The 24000-nt window shown below is 36.7% G+C and overlaps 1 protein-coding gene across 14 annotated transcripts in view; it reads left to right on the top strand.

The window, feature by feature from the left end:
• SUGCT (succinyl-CoA:glutarate-CoA transferase) overlaps positions 1 to 24000 on the top strand; it is a 349368-nt gene that overhangs the window by 27043 nt on the left and 298325 nt on the right. For all 14 annotated transcript variants that reach the window (XR_014942655.1, XR_014942654.1, XM_085537628.1 and 11 more), the window contains exons 7-8: positions 17734 to 17825; positions 23715 to 23858. Coding sequence is in view for 12 of the 14 variants with exons in the window: in XM_085537628.1 (XP_085393754.1) it covers positions 17734 to 17825; positions 23715 to 23858 (236 nt within the window). In the remaining 2 variants the exon portion in view is untranslated. The remainder of the gene's footprint in view (positions 1 to 17733; positions 17826 to 23714; positions 23859 to 24000) is intronic.

Below are 24000 nucleotides of genomic sequence, written 5' to 3'. Positions count from 1 at the left end.
TTATATTATGCATTTGGAAGATGGATGGATGCAATAAAGACTTGATCTTTCCTTTTTTTTTTTCTTTTTTTCTTTTTTCTTTTTTCTTTTTTTTCCTTTTTTGATATCTTGAAGTTGTCTGAGTGAGCTGTTAATTAGTAAGTAGGGTCTAGGGGTAAAATAGTTCATGAGAACACTTTTTTGAGGAGTTGAATAAAAAGGAGTTGATCCTCTTGGACAACATGCTCGATCACATAAAGAATGAGCATGTGGTCTGAGACAGCCATCATGGCTTCACCAGGGGAAGGTCATGCTTAACTAATCTTGTGACCTTCTATGATGGAGTGACGGCATTGGTGGACAAAGGGAAGGCGACCGATGTCATTTACCTGGACCTGAGCAAGGCCTTTGACATGGTCCCCCACCACATCCTCATCTCCAAATTGGAGGGAAGTGGATTTGATGGGTGGACAACTAGATGGATAAGCAATTAGTTGAAAGGCCGCAGGTGGTGGTCAATGGCTCTATGTCCAGGTGGAGGCCGGTAACAAGCGGTGTCCCTCAAGGGTCTGTCTTGGGACCGGTGCTCTTTAACATCTTTATTAATGACATCGATGAGGGAATTGAGTGCACCCTCAGCAAGTTTGCTGACGACACCAAGCTGAGTGGTGAGGTGGATACTATAGAAGGAAGGGATGCCATTCAGAGCAACCTCGACAGGCTGGAAAGCTGGGCTTGGGTGAACCTAATGAGATTCAACACAGCAAAGTGCAAGGTTTTGCACTTGGGCCGGAAGAAGCCCAGGCACCGGTACAGGCTGGGAGGAGTTGTCCTTGAGAGCAGCTTGGCAGAGAAGGACCTGGGGGTCCTGATGGATGAGAGACTCAACATGAGCCAGCAGTGCGCTCTGGCATCTCGAAAAGCAAATGGGATCCTGGGCTCCATCAGGAGAGGGGTGGTCAGCAGGGATAGGGAGGTGAATGTCCCTCTCTACTCTGCTCTTGTGAGGCCCCATCTGGAGTACTGTGTTCAGGTGTGGAGCCCTCAGTACAAGAAAGACATAGAGATTTTGGAAAGGGTCCAGAGGAGGGCCACGAAGATGACCAGGGGGTTGGAGCACCTCCCCTATGAGGACTGGCTGAGGGAGTTGGGCTTGTTCAGCCTGGAGAAGAGAAGGCTGCGGGGTGACCTCATTGCAGCCTTTCAATACCTGAAGGGAACCTACACCCAGGAGGGGAGTAAACTCTTCGAAAGGGTTGACAGTAGCAGGACTAGGGGAAATGGATCCAAGTTGAAGGAGGGAAGATTTAAGTTGGATGTTAGGGGGAAGTTCTTTACTAGGAGAGTGGTTAGGAACAGGCTGCCCAGGGAGGTTGTGGATGCCCCGTCCTTGGAGGTGTTCAAGGCCAGGTTGGACGGGGCCCTGGGCAACCTGATCTAGTAAATGTGTGTGTTTGGTGGCCCTGCTAGGCAGGGGGGTTGGAACTACATGATCCTTGAGGTCCCTTCCAACCCGGGTCATTCTGTGATTCTGTGAACACCATACTGGATTCACAGGGATCAGTAATTATTGGGATTATGTAATTACAAATTATAATTGAACAATAGCCCTTGTGGCATTCATTAAAACTATACTAAAATCCTTGATACCCAAATAATATTTTCATAGAGGAGCTAGGATAGTGCAATTTAGAACAAATAATAAAATTGGTTCAAAATTTGTCAGAAACAATCTTGTACTATATAAGCAGTAACTATTTGTACTTCACCCTTGGCATGGAAGGCAGTGGTTCAGAACTGATATTGCTGCATATCTTGTTTTGATTCATGTGGATGATGGAGTGAAGCATGAAGATGACCCCAAAATCCTCACTTGGTCAAGGGCTATGGCTTGTTTATTGTGGGCTTTAGAGTGTAAGGGGCAGGAGGATTCTGGAACTGGTTTACCAGTAGAAGACATTGTTTTCACTTTATACCTTTTAAACTCTTTTCAAATAGTCACACTCCCAGGAACTATCTCAGAGAAGAGTCATGCAGAGCTCGCCTCAAAAGCCCTGCTCAGTTTTTCCTCCTACAGCCAGAGATTTAAAGCATTGCCAGCAGTCCCTCTGTCAGTAGACTGCCATGGACAGCTGTGTGATGAAGCCCTGGAATAAGAGCTGCAGCTCAGCAGGTCCGCAAAGTAGAAAGGGAGCTCAGGTGTATGATATGGCAGGATAAGAATTAGAAATTACCCTGGCCAATTTGTCTGCAACAAAGAAAGACAAGGGTTGAATTAAACTTTGGAGCTAGGTCACTGTGTTGTACTTAATCAGAAATAATCAAGTCCTTTTAAGATACTATGGGGAGCAGTGGGTGAGAGAAGGGTTCTCAGAAGATTTGGATGCAATGGTGAGGAATAATTAAATTTGAACGTGATGTCGTATTGATATATGGAAGACTGGCATACTGAACTGTATTAAAATAAACGTGGTCCGAAACATTCTGTTCTACTCCATATTAGTGTACTCTCAGTTGGAATGCTGTCCACTTCTGGTTGCCATATTACAGAAACAATATAAACAAGTGAAGAAAGTTGTGAGAAGAACTATGGCTGAGAAAAACTGTTGAAGAAAGGTAGTTCAGAACTTCCCCTACCCTGTCCCCCCCCCCCTCCCTAAAGTTTACATTTTGCTTTTTGCTAAAATTTTACTAACATTCATTTCAAAGAATGAATATTCAGAAAAAAATATGAATTTATTTCATAGGTAGTAAGTAAAATAAGAATTTATACATGGGTGTCAGCAAATTGGATTGTCTCTAGTTTTGAGAGAGAGTTAATTTGAAATAGAAGAGTGGTGTATGAAATAATAAATGATGCAGATGTAATATTAGCCTTTTTCTTCTCAAGACTACTGAATAAAGGAATTATCTGAAGCTGGAAGACTGGATATTTAAAAATAGTTGTGCATTGAAGGGAAAGTTTGCCTTTTTGTACTCAGCAGAGTTTGATGCCTTATGTCCTTGAGAGCAAGATAGTAGCAGGCTTAAGTCTGTGATGTATATAAATATACAGATGAGAACAGGCAGAGTTATATTTCAGAGTGTTTGAACAATCTGGGAAACTTCTGACTTCTTTAATTACCAAACTACATGGTGTCAGTTGTTTATCATACACTTCAGGACAGGAACGTGAAATAAACTTAATCATAAAATTTAACAATGATCTTATTTTTAGGAGGTTACATCACAGTGTTTCCTTGCTGATTTTACGAACTGAAAGAACTGAGTTGAAGACATCGGTGCTTTTTCACTCTGTGTTAACATGCTTGCTTGTAAACTACACATTTATACAGATTAAGAACTCACTCCTTTTGTAGTAAAGAACCAGCTTCATGGTGTGCAGGAGAAGCTTTTAAGAGGTTACTGTACTTCCCACATGTCATTTTTTTGATATCTACGGCTATCATCAATATATAAACAAATGTTCTGATGTATTCAAGACTATATTCAATCTACATGTGAATTTCTGCAAGGTTTGGGAGTAGAGCATTAATTCTGTAAGGTACAGTATTTAAATACTGTAGGGCCATAATCTCAGGAAAAAAAAGACAACGTGAAGTTTAGCAAAAAGTTACGCTTTGTAACTAAGACATGCTATGAAGTGGGGTAGTTTTTTGAAGCTATTGTTCCTTACTTCTTGTATTCACCAAATGAATAAAATAGCCAAAAAGTCTGATGGGACAATTTGAATCTGTATTTGCATTATGCTATGTTTGCTAGCAGGATTTCTTAATGTTTGGGGAAATTTTAAAACAAAACTGACTCTTCCACATTATTATGTGATTCTCAGGTTTTTTTTTTTTCGGTTTTTTTTTTTTTTTTTCCCTGAACATCTAAACAGATTTGTGCCTTGTTCTGAAAAAATCTTTGGTCATATAAGATGTCAGTGGTAATATTATGTGGTATGTAGTTCCTTAAAAGAACTTTGGTCTGTTTATGTAATTTCATTCGTTTGTAAAGTGAGAACTTCTGAAGCCAGTCATGATACATTTAAAGATCCCAGCAGTGTTATGTAGAAAAAGCTGAACTATCTTTAAAGCAACGTGGTGAATCGACCCTGGAGTGCTGTACTGATTCAGGCTGCAGTGCTTTTGTGTCCTGCCGAACTCAGCCGTTTGTTGTGTGGCAGCAGAATGTGCCATCAGGGGACTCTCTGTATTTCTTTATGGCTAAAAGATTTGTGGGAATGTAAAATTCAAGGAAAGATTCTATAAGGAGATGATAATTAATCAAAGGAATGTGGTACTATGACTGAATACTTTGCATATGCAGTATACACTACAGTCCTGACCACGTGAAACTTAGTTTTTGTAAATATATGGATTTACAAAATAAACAAATATTTCATAGTAGGAATGGAAGTAGAAGACCTAGTGGTTGACTGCTTAATTTGAAAATGAGTTCTGAGGGCCAGTGTGAGCTCTTCATTTATTTTCCCAATCCTTAGTGTTAATTACTATCCTATTAAAGCATAGCTATGTGTGCAGGCTCTGTAGGAAATTTTATCTTGATTTCTGCTCCTTACAAAGACCTCCCATCCCATCTTTCCTTACTGTCCATTTCATATCAAAGCAGTCCTTTTGCAAACAAGTTTTTACCTCTTCTCCTTCAGTGGAGGCTGATAAAAGACACTGTGTGACTGTGTTAGGTACAGTGATTTTTTCCATATTGGATATATTATTTTTACTTAAGATGGAGTTATTTTTTATTTTCATTTATTTATTCATTTTAATTAGAAGCAAAAATAATTCTGAGAAAGTCTGTGAAATAATGACCTGACTGTTAATTGCGGACTTATAAATGGATGAGAGACAGTAGAATTATTTTGAATAATAATAATAATAATAACATTGTTAAATATCTTTTAATACTTCTCTTTTAATGGTCATTTGCTTCAGAACTCCAATTAATAGGATTTGTGAAGTTGTTCAAAGCCTTCAGGATTTTTATTGTTTTTTTTTTTGTTTGTTTGTTTGTTTTCCCCTATTCACACTGTAATTTGGTTGAAAGTGTTTGCTTAATCTGAGTGGAAACTTCTAAAGGTTTTCTATGTCCGTTACCCCTCTGCAGTTGGTTTGTGGAGTTTCATATACTTCACTTTTCAATTTTATTGTGCTCTGAAGATGAACTGTGTAAAAGAATTTAAAACTATATCTTCCTGTTCAGGAAGTCTGTCAGCTGCAAACTGTTGGAGCTGGGAGAGTACTCAAGAAAAATATTAGATAGGCTTATCCTGTTCATATTGGCATCTGTTTTTGTCCATTTCTGGAAACAGAATTTGTAGCTAGCTGGGCCTCAAGTCTGATCTAGTGCATTTGTTCTCATGTTCCTTTGCTATTCTGTGTTTTTTAACACCAGCTAAACTTTTCTTAGTGCAGCTCAGATGGTACAAGGACTGGTTTGCTGTGTTCCTGTACCTCTGGGGTATTATCAATTGAACTGTTGCTTGAATACCAATGGCAGGGCTAAATAACCCCCTTAGAAACACCTTTAAAATCAAGTTTCCAAAAGGCTGCCGAGTAAAATGTGAACACAAGCCTGGTATCTCTTAATTGGAGGAAAAGTAAAAGGGGCTTGACTTTTCATAGATCTGTATAATAGCCAGAATTGGAAGGGACCCACAAGGGTCATTGATTTCAACTCCTGGCTCCTCAGAGGATGACCCAAACTACTCCAGTTCTGGAGTCTTGAGTTTTTTCTAGTGGTGAGGGCAGCAGTTCTTTTCAGCCTGTTATACACAAAACTTGTGCACTCAGTTCAGGAGTGATCGAAATATACCACAAAGGTACTTTTTCATAAGGTGTTTCAGAGTAACAGAAAACTTGGATGATGTCACCTTGTAAAGGGCTGATGTAACTACGTTAATTGGACGGGTGGAGGACCAAAAGACAATTTTCCTATTTAAATTCTTGTCATTGGGTTTATTTTTTTTTCTCTGGGATCCCAATGTATTAGTTTTGCCAGAAGCAAACAGACATTCAAAGTGGGGAGGCTTCTGTAAAATTCAGCTGGTTGTCAAACTTCTTGGAACTGAGCACAGGACTGTTTTCTATACAGCAGGTTTCTGTCAGCACAGCTGTGCTGCTCAGGAATGGGAAGAGGTGTGAACACTGACCTGTGTAGCTGTTTTGACAGAAACCATTAGCAAATATGCTATTACATTGGCAAACCCTTTTTCTTTCATTGATCTGCTCAGAAGTACATTTCCATAAGTAGTTTTACATTCTAGTGTATAGTGTAATTTGGCCCAGAAAGCTGTATATGCACAAGCATATACTTTGCCAGTATATGATGTACTTTTATCTCTGGAATAGTAGAGGGCTCTGGCAAAGACACAGACTGAACTTCCAATATCTATCCAAATTATGGATTAGTAATCCAAACTAATATGAAAGGGTGGAAATGGAAAGGAGGTATATTGAAATAAAATAACTTTCTGAGAAACCAGTGGGAACTGATAGGCTCCCTTCTCTGCTGGTGAGATTGACATCCTTGTGTGGTTCAGCTCTGATATGCACCACCAAGAAGGTGGTCTTCACAGCTGAGGGACTCTATCCTTCTGAACTTGCGCTGCTTCTGTTGCTAGCATACCAGCAGCAGGTAGAGTGAATGGTTTTTTGTTTTGAGATTTAGCTAGCCTTTTGCCCTTGTGTTAAAAAACCTAGCAGTGATGTTCTTTCTATTAATGTTTCTCTGGTCACACACAACCTGAACATCCAAATTATTGTCAATTTAGGAAAAAGAAACAGTTTCAACTAAGTGCAATTCTGAAATACTCTTGTGGTCCCATTCCTTGTTCAGTTTGAGAAGCATATAGGTAGATTAATGAACAAGTAATAATTCTTCCTTGTTTTAAGTACTGACTTTCAACTACGCACAGAAATAATAGCTTTCTTATGACTTCATGCTTATTGCTTGTTCTTTCGTCTACATGTAATCACCCTAAAATTAGTGGTATTTTTAATAAAATCTGAAACTTCAGGTTTTGAATTCTGTCCTAATGGAGAATACCATAGAAGACTGTGTGTGAGTTTTAAGATTTGACACTGTGTTAGTTTACAGTGAATGAAACCAGATTAGGCACTGAAATCCTGGATATGAACAACATAGCAACACAGTACAATTGTGGAGACACTTACTGATGGTTTAATGTTTATTTTTCAGTAGCTATTATAGTTGGACTGATGCCTAGCTAAGTTAACAGAAATAAAGCTGGAAGATTTTAGGCATCTTCATAAGCCATGCAGTAAGCTTTTTGTAAAGCAGTGTTTATTGTGCTTGTGTTCTAATAATCTAACAAGAAGACCCAAGAAAAGATCAACAAACATTTTATTTGTTGTTACTGAACTTTTCACGTCTGGTTTCCTAAAGAATTTGTTCCAGGAGACTGTCTTGTCTTGCAAGCCTCTTTTTTGCTTTGCTACTATATTTTTTTTTTTATTTTTTTATGCATGACAGACTCTTTATATGATGATTGCAGCTTGTTTGTTTGACTGTTTATAATGTAGAGGCTTTGAGATTTCACCAAAGAAACAGATCACATTGTCTTTGTTGTGCCACTTCACTTTATTTTCTATTGGTATTATTAGATTGGTAGGAAGACTGTAAGTAGCTGATTTTGACCTGAAATGTTTCCTAGTATGCATATGGTCTTCATTACTTCTGTTTTTAAAATCCTGTGATAAAATAAATCCCTTTGCCAGCAGCTGAAAAATAAAAGAGTTTTGGGTGTAGAAGACACAAGCAGTTGAAAAATAGCTTGTATTTTGTCATCTGCAGAAACCAAAATGGTGGCAATACCTGGCAGTTTTCCACGTACTTGAACATTAAAAGCATTCTGTATCCCCGTGTTTATGTCAGAGTTGGCTGAAACCCACTGTCCTGCAAGTTGTCTTCTGGAGAGAACTTTGTCATAGAAGTTGTAGACGTTATTGCAAAGTAAGGTTCTAATGAGAACAGAACTGTGCAGAACTGTCTTCTCATGAGTACATTTCTTGTAAAGAGAACAGAATAATTTGTCTGTGACAAATAGAGCAAGAAGTAATTGTTTAAATGTAAGGAAAAAACAAAACAAAACAAAAAAAAAAAAAAGAAAAAAGACTCAATTTAAACGCTAAGAAAAGCTTTCTTGTAGATAAGATGCATCTTTGAAGAGAATTATATGGAGCTGTGACTACCAGATGCTTTCTCATATAAAGCCATATTCTTTGTATGATTAGATGGGCTTTCAGGTGTGATAGAACGGACAGGGAAGGATGTTAAAGATTGGTTAGTTCCAACTCTCCTGTAGTGGACAAGGACACTTTCCAGCTGACAAGGTTGCCCATCCAGCTTAGCCCCAAACACTCCCAGGGATGGAGCATCAACATGTTCTCTGGGCAAGCTGTTCCAGTGCTGTACCACCCTCATAGTGAACAATTTCCTCCTAACAGCAGTTTTTAAGTTTAGCTGTTTTAAGTAACCAGATGCATTTACTGTTTCACCACCCTGAATGATAAGTTCCTGTAAATGATCTGCAACCATTATTTTCAACAAGGCATAGTTTTATCAGGGAATCTGCTAATATTAAAAATATTAAAGAATATGCATTCATATGCATTTCCAAGAGAACTTTGTTATAAATTCTTTTTCTTCACATAATATACTCTAATATACTTGTAAAATGCTGCACCTTCCTGCTTCCATCTGATCTACTGTAGCAGTTTCAATTAAACTTAAAGCTAGGTTTTTCAGCTTCACCATGTCAAATAAAAAAATGAATGTTTTATCAGGACTCTAAATTAAGCTCATTTTATTGTTTACTGTGATGTCCGAAATTAGAGTTAGGTACTAATTCTTTGAGCTAAGTAAGGATTGAACTTGTGTTTATATGCGTAACATGTCTATAAAGCACAGAGCTATAGTCAAGCTCTAAAAATAAAAAAATCAGTGAAGTTATTGTGTTGGAAAGAGAGCGTGGAATTTAAAAAATATATTGTATTCCTTATAACTTAATCTTCAGGAATTAAATCTTTAGGGGTTATATTTCAGAGATTTGTTTTGCAAAGATTTCAGGAAACATTTTGGAAAAAAAATCTATCCTCATTTTGGGCTTTTTACATGCTTTCCCACCTTCAACTTGTAGTAATTAAGGCCCCTTGAGGGACTATACGATATGTATTAAGGGAGAGGTCATAGTTATAGTGCATGCACATGTGTGCCCAAAGATGGATGCAAAGAAGCACTCAGTCCAGGTTGGTTTCTTCCAACTGGACTTGGCAATACAGATTTGTTTGTCAAGAATGCTATATGTATGCAGTCACAATAAGTGATGGTCTGTTGAATTTTTAACTACCCTAGAAAGAATGTTGGTTGCGTCAGGTGTGAAATAAATGTGTAAATAAGTAGTTACTTTAAAATTCTGTCACTCATAGGATAGTAATTCCACAGGTGAGGTACCACATGAGTCTGTCTGGGCAGTTCTCCTCAATATTTAGCTAATTCCTCTGAGAGTGTTACAGTGTGGATGGGCTTAAGGAAATGCCTGTGCTACTCAGAGTGGTTGGCCTCACTAATTTAAAATGAGCTTTAACAGTGTAAGTATTTGGATACATAAGATCCACTTTACTAAAAAGGGTACAAGGAATGATTCCTCACCTTTACAGGTATGTAGCTAGGAATATTCGTATTAACTCAAAACAGCAACGGGGAATTTTAGTTCTGTCTGAGGTTCCTTACAGGGAGTGAGAGAGAGTTTGAGTTCTTAATTCAAGTGTATTCTGAGAGCTTAAGCTTTGAATTAAACTTGTTTTTAGAAATTGACCACTGAGTTGATTCCTGAGGTCATCTAGAATAGCACCTCCACTTAGCTTGGGAAGCAATTACTGCCTTGAAATTCTTAATGTGATAAGTTTAAGCTGATGTTGTTTAAAAACAAAATAAAAATGATAGTGCTTACAGTTTGGGTTATAGAGACAACTGCTTTTTCAAGATGTTTGGCATCTTGAAGAGCAAGAAAACACGTCCCAGGGATTTCCAGACCTGATTACAAGTCTGCTGAAAACCAGAATTGTATTGTTTGAGATGGTCTATGGCTGCGTCTCAGAAATGTGGTTGTTGTTTCTAGAGGAGTTGAGTGAGGCTTGGTACTCAGATCACATTAAAATTGAATGGAGTTGGACAACTGGCAGAGGTTATTGTTTGTCCCCTTCTAGTCTTTCAGTAGCTAAATATTAGTGGAAAGTTATGATTGGATTTAATAATTTTATTTTATCTTTGCCTTCCAATTTATAACACATGATGTTGCTTAATACTGGCCTAGAATGTTTAAATCACCATGTGCAAAAGCAGTAAGGTAATTGATACACCGTATGCATTCACAGTCATCAGTGGAAAAATTAAATGTATTTATCAGATTGTTGGTGAGGTTCTGTGTGCTGACTTAAGTTTATTTTTTGATCCTTTCATCTCTTCTGAGAGCTTGCTCTGACTTTACCTTCATCATATCAGTCCTGATCTCCCGTAAGCTTGCCTGCCCAGGAAGTTGTACTTCCTTTCCTTCTGACCAACACATGGCAAGCATTTTCCAAGTTGTTACTGGTTTTGCAAACTTCTTTGGCAGCTCTGACACTGCAAAGTTTCATATAATATGTCTGTTAGATTTTGGCTTTTGTCATTATAGAGAATTGCTTGTGTTCTTCTGCTTGTTTCATTAATCTTTATTAAGTAAAGCTGTAAGCTGTCTTTAATTGAATGTTTTCTTTTGGCAGTAGAACAAGTAAAAGGGTGTTTCTCATTAATTTGTTATTCAGCAGGGATAGCCATCTATCTGGATTGAATTTGTGACAGTGTTTAGTTCCTATTTGTAGAAATGCCTATGGTGAACATATTTGTCTATGTTTTGCTCAGAATATCCTATACATGCTGACTTTATAATGTCATTTGTCATGTGGGAATTGAGCTACAAGGAATTTGTCTGTGTTGACAGCATGTCTCCGTGTTGTTTTTTTCTCTCTTTTTAGTACAATGTGTTTTATATTTTGTCCTATAAAATTTTATCATGCTATCAAATCATGAAGAAGTGCAGAAATTATGGCTTTTGGTTTTCTCTAGCATATGATCTGAATATTTCACACAAAGATCATCATGAGAAATGTGGACTGTTATTTTTATGACACAAGATAATAGTGTATTCAGACTTTCCTGCAGAAGCTAATTACCTGGCCATCAATAGCTTGAAAGCAAATGGTAATAAAGAAATGAGAGCGATAGCTTCAGGTGTTGCAGTAATACTGTATTTTTCTTCCTTCCGGGTTCTAGGAAGGATGTTAGTTGTGCTTGCTTTTTTTATTTCATTTTTTAAAATTTTCTCTGTTGCTTTTTTGGAGGTGGCAAACTGTGGATCCAAGGGAAACTCTTAAATTTCATCAGGTACAAATCAAGTGTACAACAGCCTGAGGAATAAAGAAGTATTTTTAGCCCTTCTAGAAAACCTGTATGGATCAACAGTTACCTGCCTAAAAATATTGTTTCCAAGGTGCATGTTGTTTCAGTGGAGATGTTGCAACACATTGGTGTTTGTTTGTCCCAGATGTTTGTATGTGGCTCTTAGTCAGAATGAACTGTCTTTATACACGTTAGTAGGAATTTCTGTCATCATATCATCAGTAGCCCCTAAGTAAGCAATCTGGAGTGTCCAAATGCATGTTCAGTATGCAACTTGGAATGCCATGTGATTTACAAACACATGGAAGTTCGTCTGGGACAAAGTTGTTTATTTTGTTTGCCTGCTTTCTTAAAATTTGTGAAGAATGCCTGCCATAAATGTAGCTAAAAATCCCACTGTCATCTGGCAAAAATGAAAGAAAGCTATGTTGTAGGTTACATGGTATTATAAAGCTCAACCTGGAAAGACACATTAGTCTGTTTTTCTAACAGAGCTTTCTTTGGAAACAATTTTTGCTACCATTTTTAAATTTAATGTGACATTTTTGACCATCTGGCATTTGGCTGCTTCACTAATAACACTTTTGTGCAGCCTAGCAGCTTTTACCGTAGTTGCATTTTTCCTAATCTTCAGCCTGACCTTTCTCACTTCATAATATTTATTTCTGTCCCAGAACAGAATTATTTAGTGTGGATTCCAAAGCAAAGTGTGTCTTATGTGATAAATATATTATAACGATTTTGATTGTGTTTAAGTGGATAAACTTAGCAGTCACTTGTTATGACATATAAAAATTTGGGGAAAAAATAACCCTGTATGATGCCTGTAAATATTATCATTTTCCCCTGGTATGATTCAAAGCTTGAGTGCCCTCACATGGTACTCGCACACTAATCACAGAAATGATTACCTTCATGATGTCAGAAGTGGCTTCTGTTTCATATTAATTGGCTCCGTTTCATCAGGGCAGGAATGTGTCTCCAACTTCTAATAAGCAGCTAAGTTTTATTTCCCAATAAAGAAGGTCTTTATTTTGCTAGGTCTCTCTGATCTTTCTTGTTATAAACACTCAGTCCTTCCATTTGTCAGCAGTTGCTGTGATGTACTAACAGTGCTGTAATTTAATCAGATAGTAGCAGCAGTCTCACCTCTGTCTCTAACTGAAATGGATATATTTTGCCAGTATTTATGGGAGGCTTACTTGCTGAGAATTCACTTTACCAAATAAATCTTCATCGGATTGCAATTACTGTCTTACATAGTTACTTCCTCTGTAAGCCCCCAACTTGTGATGAGGGTTTTAGTTTTAGTAATTTAGTGTTTATTTTGATACATTTTGATTGTCTTTCAGATTTACTATATTAATATTTTTAGGTGTCTCAAGTTTTCTCTTGTTGCTCTACATTGACTATTTGCCCTTCAAGCAACTGCAGGCATTCTAAAGCAGATGTGACTTGCGTTATTATTCCATATTAGCCAATTTCCATCCCATGTGTTATTTTGTACAACTTCAAATGTTGTATGCTCCAGTATATGTGGGAGGGGATGTATCCCTTGTCGTGTTACGTGTCTTGTTTTGAATATTCATACAGTGTGTGTTGCGCTGCATACTAGCAAAAAGAGATTCAGGCAATCTTAGTTAAAAATATATTCTCTAATATTTCAACTGCAAATTTGTCTTTAGCCACATGGAAATTTCTGAATAAGTGGGGATGCTAAGTGTAGCCTTAAAGGTCACTTCGCCATTATTTTCTGGTATGTCCTGAGGAATACAGGATTGCTTGCGGAAAGCTATGGCGTTCACTTTGCACATGCCTACCACCAAGGGCCCTTGTTTTCTCTAAGCTGATGCAAAGTAGCCAGCTCAGTTTGTTCTTTATAAGTGGATCATGTTCTGTTTGTTTTAAGGAAGCCTTCATCACACAGAAGAGAGACTTAGCTGAAGGATCAGGACAGACTGGAGGTTTCACTAGGGGGATACTGTGTCCCACAGTCAGTTCGCCTGTTGAACTGATGAGTACTTTGCAGCAGAATAAAGCAGCTTATATGCAGCAGCTGTGAGATCTAGGTAGATGAAGATGTGGCAGGTATCAGATCAATATTATAGAATAGGGACTTGGGAGGGCGAGGGTACAATTTCCTCTTTTTATTTTTTTCACTCTTTTTTTTTTTTTTTTTTTTTCCTTTTAAATTTCAGATTCCATTTTACAGGAATCAAAAGCCTTGAGTATTTTCTCAGACTCAGAAAATGGAGATGTGTCTGCGCTGAGGCTAATTATTCATGCAGTCCCTTCTCCAAGTGAAATTATTTTGGAAATTCTCTAACTAAAATTCTCTGGTACTACAATTCACTAGAAGGAGGTCAGAGCAAGAGTGTAATCAGCTATGTTCATAGACCGTCTCTCTGAAGCCTATTCTTTCTACAATTAGCAGAGACTGTCTTTTTAGGCAAAGGTATTTTATGTATTAGTTAAAGCTGATAAAGCCTGAACTATGTTTATAATAAGCAGGAATTTGTTTTTAGGCTTAACTTTTTGACTGCAAATTTGTGCTTTTGCACATTGAATTCAAATGTGAACACAGCGTTTTTGGACAAACATGTGCTTCAGTTGGTATTTAATATATATATTTTTTAATATAAGTGTACATATGTATGTGTGCTACAGTGAGATCTGTGTACCTTCCATTGATTTTTTGAATGTAAGTGTGCCCTCTTTCAAGCCTTTTTTCTTAAAAAATATTTATTATTTTTAGTTATTTCTAAAATATCTGAACAGGGTTCCTCCATTGACCTGTGTAGTTAACTCAATAATGTTTTTTTATTTATTTTTTTATTTTTTATTTTTTATTTCTTATTTTTTATTTTTTTTAGATAATAAGATCTTTCATTTTTAGAAATACTTATTTGTCACTTAAATTTTATAGTTGGTTTCTTTTTTTCCCAGGCGTTTAACAGGCTCTGTGCCACACCATCTACAATAGATTTTTGCTTCTACACTAGCTTTGTCAATTCAGACTTTAAATCAAAACCAGAGTTATGTTTCTTTCCTTTTTAATCTTTTTGTGACTTTTGAAAACCAATTAGATTCTCCTTTAGGACCTGTGAAATTAACCTGAAAGGCATCAAATAATTTCTGTCTTGAAATCAGGCTGTTGTTGTGTGTGGAAAAGGACTTAAAATCAACATTTCTAAAATACTGCTAGAAAAATGCATGAAATTCTGCCTGTCACCTTTCCTCAGTTTAACGTTTGGAGGATGGATGTTTGTCATTACCAGAAGAGCATTGCAAAAAAACATAATTTTTCTGTCTGTGTACTAAATGTTTAATTTTTAGATGTTTTCTGTTTGTGAAACCATTTGTGTGAGCAGACGTGTTGAGATGTCTTTTCTTTGTTAATAACTCAGACCAGTGCATAAATTCTCACTGACTTCAATATGCTTTTCACTATTCAATTAAAGTTGTTTTGAGTATTTATTTATTTTTTTTAATTATTGAGCAAGATTTTGTTCCTGAAGTGGACCCAGACATATTTAAATGGTTTTAATGCTCCATTTCATCTCAGCGAGATAACGATATATGCTTGGAGCCACTCAGAGCATTTTTGTGTGGACCCAAAATTTTATTTGCAAGTCGAGTCATGCTTGAAAATCAACTGACTTTATTTTTTCTTTCTTTTTTTTTTTTTCTTTCTTTTTTCTTTTTTTGTGAACTTAGCTGTGTTGATATGAACAGAAAGGCCACTAATTGCTCTTTATGGTCTTCTAGTCAGCCATTGTCAGAGAAACAAAATAACACTGGATAAACCTGTAGTTTCCTCTTCTCACTTGTGATTATTAAAGTCAGTATGCTTTTGAATTGAATGTAAGAGAAGTGTGAATCCTTTCTTCTGAAATATGTGTTTTGTGGATTTGTTGATGAAGTCCTTGTGCTGGCTTTTGTATCCTGATGTTCCTTGTAACACTAAGCATAGAAGCTGAGCTCCTTAGCCTCCTTGGCTCCCAGATGTCCCAGAAAAATGTCCTAGCAAGTAATTTCATTGCACAGTGGTGGAAGTCAGTGTATTTGTTGGATATTGTTTTGCTTGGTATGAATTAATTAGTAATAATTGGAGTAACGAAGTACTTTAACTGCAGTTTGGAAGTGATCATTAATAACTTGCAGTGTATTTTAGTAGCTGCTTATGAATTTTGTACTGAATAACATTGATCCAAATGGAGGAATTGAAGATGGTTACCTTTACATGTAACAATTTTTAATTTTGTGCTGTGAGCAATAAACCCAATCTTGACTGTCACATCTACCAAGCAGGTTTCCATGGTGTTATTTAGGGAGAATAAATAAAAGGAATGTGGAGACTGAGAGATTTTTTTCTTGTATTACGTGATGATCTATCTGTCTATATATTTAGTTTAATGCTGTCCTCACAAGTCAGAGTGATACATAAACTTTGTATTACAAATGCCAGCCATAATAAGAGTCTTGTCTGTAACAGCTCCTGTTTGCTCCTTTAATTAGGGTATTTCTGCTAGATATTTCTGAAAAGAGAAAAGAACTTTTGAATTTGCTACCTCTTTAAGGAGTAGAAATTTAAATCTCTGACTCATAATGGCTTTGACGTTTTCTATTAGTTTAAATAATAGAATTCAAATACTTGTGCTTCATAGAATTGTAGAATCATCAAGGTTGGAAAAAGCTTACAAGATCATCTAGTCCAACCCAACCATCCACCTACTACCAGTATTTCCCCACTAAACCTGGTACCTTAATACAACCAACATCTTAATGGTTTTTTTTTTTGGAGACCTCTTCTGATGGTAATTCAAACACTTCCCTGGGCAGCCAATTCCAGCACTTAACCACTCTTTCAGAGAATAATTTTTTTCTAATTCCCAACCTGAACCTCCTCTGGTGCAAATTAAGGCAATTCCGTCTAGTCCTATTGCTATTTATGTGGGAGAAGAGACTGACCACAACCTACCCACAACCTCCTTTCAGGTAGTTGTGGAGGGCGATAAGGTCTCCCTAGAGCCTTCTCGTCTCCAGACTAAACAATCCCAGTTACCCCAGCCATTTCTCCTACAGTTTGTGCTCCAGGCTTCTCACCAGCTTTATTGCGCTTCTCTGGACATGCTCCAGCACCTCAATATCTTTCTTGTAGAGAACCCAAACTAGACACAGCACTTGAGGTGTGGCCTCACCAGAGCTAATTACAAGGGAACATGTACCTCCCTGCTCCTGCTGCCAGCACTATTTCTGTTGCAAACCAGGACGCCATTGGCATTTTTGGCTACCTGGGCACACTGCTGGCTCATGTTTAGGCAAGCATCAACCAATTACTCCTAGGTCTATTTCCTCTACACAGTCTTCCAGCCATTCTGCTCAAAGCCTGTAGGGTTGCCTGGGGTTGTTGTGGCCAAAGTGCAGGACCTGGCACTTGGTAATGTTGAACTTAGTCCCATTGGCCTCAACCCAGTGATCCATCTTATCTAGATCTCTCTGTAGGGCCTTCCTGCCCCCAGGCAGACACTTCCTCCCAACACAGCATCATCTGCAAACTTACTGAAGATACACTCAATCCCTTTGTCCAGGTCATCAATAAAAATGTTAAACCCCAGTACCAATGTCTTAGGAAAATACCGCATGTGACTGGTCTCTAACTGGATTTAACTCCATTCACCACCTCCCTCTAGGTCTAGTCCTCCAGCCAGTTGTTTACGCAACAAAGATTGTGCTGGTCCAAACCGCAGGCTGTCAGCTTCTCCAGGAGAAGCTTCCCTGTTGACTTACACTTTATGTGATGATGTTCGCTAGTTCTCTGAAAGAAAGAGCAAAAGGAAATTAGCCTTCTCTCTTTGCATTATACAGGCACAGTAGTACAGTAATGGTCTGTAATGTCAGCCTTAAATTGTTTGACTGTATTGTGATTGACAGGGAGGTCAAACTGAATTCTGTATTTGGTAACCTCTTCAGTTGATCCAGGAAGATCTAAATGAAAATTTCGTAGTGTTTTTTGGAAGAACATTATGAAGTAAAGTGGAGATACCAAACTTGTCCAGAATTAGGATCAAATGCATCACCAGCCTGCGCAGGAGAGAAATAGATGCTTAATCTAAGCATTGTTCCAGGAATAACTAAAATAAAATAGCGTTAATTGTTTTTGCAGTCTGGACAACTTATGAACAGAAGCTGATGAGAAGTATTGGTTCCATTTTATTCTAAAGTAGTAAGAAGTGTATGTTGTGCTGGTCCTTGATTGAATTACTGTTCGCTGTCTTTCTGTTTTAGGTTATGGACAGACTGGTCCAATGGCTCACAGAGGTGGATATGACTCTATTGCAGCTGCCATTTCTGGTCTCACGCATATCACAGGGCATGAGGTATGGTGCTCAGTTTTTAAATTTAGTAAAGTCTGTGACATACTCCATGTACTAATCACATTGTGGTGTTAGCTAGTCTTTGTTAAACAGCTCTGCTATGTATGCCCTTCACAGTCCAACAAGAGGCCTTATCTCTGTGAAGTTAGTAAAATGGTAGTACTTTTACCCATGAGATATCTCATTTCAGCCTTAAGAACTAAGTCAATGCCTGAGAAACAGAAAATGGAAGAAAAGTGGCATCCTAAATTTCCAGTGAATAAGTTATCAGTACTTAAACTAATCTGTGTGGCTTTCAATCACTTCAGTAACAGATTAACTGCTGGATAATGAAACCACACTTTTATGGAAAGCCTCACCTTTGCTTTGATATAGCAGATGCATAATACCTTTAAAAGTTGGAATGGTGAAGCCATCCAGATAACTTTTAACTTTTAAATCACCTTGCCTGAAAATTTGCAGAGACATAATACTAGTGGCTCTGGAAAAGCTTTATGTGCTGCTATTCCCACTGGTATCCAAGATTGTCGGATCATACAGCAGTGCAGGAAGTATTACAGGGGTAGCTTGGTATCTGGATTACATAGATACATATAATATGCATCTTTACCTCAGAGAAAAATGCTGGTGAAATAGGTCATTAAACGCTGGTAAAATCCGTGGCCTAAGTTGCCCTTGAATCACCTATAGGTAGTGAGTTCTCCAAATGTCATTTCTTGAGAGAGGTAGTGCTACAAGTCTGTTCTCCGTGTCACATCCACTAGATAGTCTTCTGTGCTCCTAATAGTCTGCAAAAAGTAGTGTAGATTTTTAAAGTATGATTCTTGCCTGCCCTGAGTAAGCAAGGAGCACATCAAGTTTCTGTACTTAGTGTCAAATATTCCTGTTTCTTGAGCAGATTGCTAAATTATTAGTGTGATGATCTGGACATTACTGTAGGAATGATATTCTGCCAGTAGACTAATTTTCTGCCGAAAACAATGGCAAGCATCACAACTCCATGCTCCAGAGAATTATTTTACTCCTTTCTATGGAGAAGTTAAAAACAGACAAGCAAACAAAAAACAACAACAAAAAAAAACCCAACACATTGCTGCTGCGGTAATGATAAATACTCTTAAGGTGTCCCTCCTCAGAATACAAGAAGCTGAACTTGAATGTGGCCCTTAAATTTACTTCAGATATGTAAGGCACATATGTATTAACCACAGTCACTGAGTGGTCACTGCTTCCAATACAATGCCAGAAATTTCATGCCCTTTTCAAAATATGCCATGCAATGTTAAATAAATAAAGGAAGTGATGTTGAAAGTTTGAGGGGAGCGAGCAAACAAACCAAACAACAACAAAAAACAAAGTGCAGGGCTTTTGTAAGGCTTTTAGGTATGTGAACAATGGAAACTACAAATGCTATGAGAGCAATATTACTTAGTGACACTTATGAAGATGGATTTTATTAAAGGATTGTGTTACACTGCAAATCCACATTTTGGTATCACCTCCCCAGGACTTGAGGCAGTGTAATCAGAAATGATGTAATCATTGCTGGTAACAGTTTCATCTGTTCATTCGAGACTTTTAACAGTTAATTCAAATTTAGCGATTATCTGGCATGATTAAAATAAACATGCTAAAACATGTTTTATTATTTATTTCTCATTTGCAGTTGGTCACGTTTTTTATCAGTTTCTGAATAAAGCATTTTTTGTTCTACAAGGAGACAGTTTTGTTTCAAAGACTTAAATGGTCAGTAGCTCCAAAGTTGTGTGCCTTTTGTTATAGTGAAATTTGACCAAAATGGTTTTAAAATCATATTGTATAATTACTTGGAAATTTAGTCTTTTCAACTAAAATTCCCATGTCCTACATTTGTGCATGTTGTTCAGCATTTTTGAACTCTAAATTGAGACAGCTATGAAAAAAATGTAGGAAAAGTTTATTTCAGGCAATATGTAGAGAAATGACTGAAGTAAAGAAGATAAAATAACCTTGCTCACTTTTGTGTCTTTTTTCTGTAATTAAACTATTATTTTTTGCCTAATAACAAGAATTTGTACTTAAAGTCTTCAAAGCAGCATGTCCCTTTGGAGCATACTCTAGTAAACTAGATTATAATTTCTTCTCTTTTTTTCTTACAGTAAATTGAAAATGTCAGTCTTGTAAACTGATGAAAAAAGAAAGAAAAGTTATGATATTTCTGTATTTTCTCGCAGTAGTTGTACTTAATCAGCATAATAGTATCAGTATAACAGTGCTCTGTAGAAACTACTTTAATAGATGAACTGTTTAGCGTGCTTGCAGTGCCTTAGATTTCTTAGCTGTAGTAGACAAACTACAAAGTTGGGAAGTGGAAAAAAAGGCATCTACATGCATCGGTGAGTTGCTTAATTTTATGGTACATTAATGAATGAGTACATTGATCTGAAAGGAATACTTCTTATTTATTTCCATGGAAACTACACTGGATACAAAGAGAAAAATGGCAGTGTTTGATAAAGCAAATTCTCAACTACAAAATGGTATTTTTCAACATAGTCACCACCACTAGCTGCTCCTTTTCACCAGCAATGAGCAAGAACCTGCATACCATGCTTGTCAAAATCTGCACCAGGGAGGTGACACACTGTCACTTCTGCCACTGCTGAAATGCTCCACCCACCACCTTATTGTGCTCACATCCACTGTTTGGTCTCTATAAACATTCAGGAAGCTGGAAACATTCAGGATGTCATTGGGATCAAATTTTTCTGCATGGAGGAATTCAGTGATAGACTTCTGCTTTGCATTCACTTCCATGTCAGATGTCATTTTGTCAGGCTGTCTGTCTGCTGCTATCTGTTTCGTGACAACAAAATGTAGCCAAATATTTGCAAGAAGATTCAGCCATTACTGCCATGCCACCAACATCCACCTCTGACATCATGGGCCATCATAATAAGATAGGAGGCAGTGCTTTTGTAGTAGCTCTTGTATTTACAGCACCATATGAAGCATTTTAATAATAGGATATTAAAATTATGTTCTGTACTTGACATTTCTAAAATTGATAGAATAGCAATAAGAACTGCATTTTAGGGAAATTTAATATTGTAAATTTTACCCTATTTCAGCCATCTGGATACTGATTTAATTTCTAAGAAAGTTTTCTGTTGCTGTTGACCTGCCTTTATTGAATACTGAGCAGACATGGTTCTAGTCAGTAGCTCCCAGTATTATACTATGAAATTTCTGTATTACTAGCACAGGAATTTAAGTAAAGCTTAAACCTTCATTAATTTGATTGCATACATAACATTTCCTGCATTACTGTATATAACACTTAATTTCAGGCAGTAGATCACAGTGGAAATGTTTATTTTTTCCAAGTTTATTTTAGATAGTGAAATAATTAAAAATAGGACATGAAAGTGGCAAGTGCCGAAAGTACACAGTAATATCACATTTAGTGCATGAAATAGAACTGTTGAAAGGAGTGAAAAATTATGTGCATGTTTCATCTTATTATTTGAGAAATGAGAAGATTCCTTCATGAGGAAATCTTGAGAATCTTACCTTTTTTCCATTTTTTTTTTTTTCTGAGAAGCCACTCTTACTGAAATGACTTAATGCTGGCTGTTTTGAAAGGCTTCCAAGCAAAGTTGTCTTGTGAATCTCGAAATCAAACTATAGCTTTTGCAGCATTGAAGAATGAAAGGCACAAACAGCTATGTGTGTGCTTTTATTGACTAAATCAAATCGATTTACTGTAGAATACTACCTTTAAATCATGTTTTTATGTGCAGATAAGGAAATCTGCATGGAGTTCCAACTCATATGTATGTACTTGATTACCTCTGTATTAGAAATGTTATGGCACCTGTGAAATTTGAAATTCTAATGTGTATGAAACTTCAAACCCATTATATATATATTTATATATATCTATACCACAAATTCAGTTTGATTTGAAAGTTGCTGCTTCAGGCCAGACTCAGTTAATTATTATTATTATTTTTAGCTGTAAATTAAAATATGCAAAAAGGACTGAATTTATATTGATTACAATTTTATTGTCCTGGAAGACATAACTTGCAGGTACTTTATTGGTTAAATGCCTCATTCAGGTTTCCAATTTGATGAACAGAAAGCTTTTACTTGAACATATTCAGTCAGATGTATATTCCTTTGAAAATTTCATGAAACTCATTAGGGCAATAATTTGAACTTTGAAATGAAAACAATTTCGATACAAGTTCCCTTTATATCTCCAAATGGATCATTACACAAAGTGCTAGATAGCTTTATGGTGCTGCAGTGTATTCAGTAAGCATTTTTTCTTGTTGAAGCAATACGTTTTGTTTTACTGGACACTAGGCAGAAAAGCATGATTAGAATCTACAGTACCAGAGGGGCCATTCTTCAGCTTAAAAATAAATGACAACAAAATAGTACCCATAATAGTACCCATAATATGCTGTTCAGAGCTGTTGAAAAATACACAGCCCTTGCTGATTAATATTAGCTGCAGCAAGTTATTTCCATTCTGTAAGGACTACTGGACTTTTATTAATACTTCTACTGTGCACGTCATTTCAAATCAGTTTCCCTTTATAGTGGATCACTTTTTGTATTGCTGATATAGGTGTTGTCCCTAACTGGGGTTCAACCCAATGATTTTTCTCTTACCAGCACAGTTTTGTTCTTCTACCAGAAGGGTGGTAACATTGCTTCAGGGGTGTGTGAGGATATACTTTATTTTAAAATGATTTATTTGAAGAAAAGCTATTTTATAGATCCTTACTTTGCACAGGAAGCTAGTATAATATTAGCTACAGCAGTACTGTGTGCTGTCAAACTCTATCTACAGTGGAAAGTTTCACAAAGAAAGCAAGGTATATCTAGATGTTTAAAGTTTCACTGTTCACATAAAGCAGCTTCGTATCTCTTGTTTCTCAGGACATACATGAAAATGTAAATGAATCTATTTCATGTTAGTTAGAGAATGAATCCTGTCACAAAAATGCACGGGGGGACTTTAAAAGTTGATTTAGGTGAGGAGGGGGGATGATAGATGCTGAATTATCTTACTAGGCACACTAAGGGAGAATGGAAATTGTGTAGACTTTTGCAGAAAGCCAGTGTTAAAAATAACATAGTAATATAGTGCTAGTAGTTTGACAACTTAAGTATAGGAGTGTTCTGTAAGAGGAAATTGTGAAATTAGTGTTAATAGATAAAGGTTATCATTTTACTGAGGCAAAGGAACTGTTAGCCTTGAAATATTAGGTAGGTTAGTACTTGATGAAGAAAGTGCTAGAATCAAGAAGACAAATTCATATGTAACAGTCTTAAAATAACTGATTTTTATATCTTCAAAGTATAATTTTCTCTACTGAGAACAAAAATTAATTACACTTTAAAAATTTTGGAAAGTACTTCAAACTGAGAAGACTGAGAGGAATGAATAAGTATGATTCTGCCTTTCAAATAGTCATACATCTGGGGTAATGTGCTGTGGAAATCCTTTAGACGTTTGGCTTCTGTTTTGTTGTCTCTAACTTTATCTCTCTCCTTTAAACATTTGTGTGTTGAAGTATTGATTGTAGTAGAGCAAGAGGTAGCATAAAAGGTAATTTACAGTTTATAGGCTTTGTAGCACCTTTATGCATGGAATTGTGTAAATACTGAAAGAATACCTCTTTTTTAGGGGTAGCTTCTATGTTTTGGTTCACTCAAAGATGCTTTTATCTATTGTTGCTTGTATAAATGTGTAAACAGTTTTTATGATAAAAATTATGTGGAACATACTAAAACAAAGTAATGTTTTGCTTATTTCCTCTTCTTCCTTTTCCTTTTCTATTTGTTTTCTGTTTATTTTTATTTCATTTGGAGTGTTGTCTTCCTTTTCTTTAGGGTGGTGAACCAGTTAGAGTAGGAGTAGCCATGACAGATCTTGCTACTGGCTTGTATACATGTGGAGCAATTATGGCTGGCTTGCTTCAGAAGTATAAGACTGGGAAAGGAATGCACATTGACTGTAATCTCTTGTCATCCCAGGTAGGAATTTAAAATATAAACTAACTGCTTTTAGTTGTTAAGATGTTTTATTCTAAATCCACTATTTTGATATAAATTAATATAAATTAAAAAGTATAACTTATGACAATACTAATGAAAATAATGTGTCAATGACAGCTTC

Source organism: Coturnix japonica, chromosome 2 (assembly GCF_054131305.1).
Source record: "Coturnix japonica strain WE chromosome 2, WE-NBRP24, whole genome shotgun sequence".
In the NCBI taxonomy this organism is placed as follows: Eukaryota; Metazoa; Chordata; class Aves; order Galliformes; family Phasianidae; genus Coturnix; species Coturnix japonica.
The sequence above is the reverse complement of the archived record's forward strand: the minus strand, read 5'-3'. Positions and strand labels throughout refer to the sequence as shown.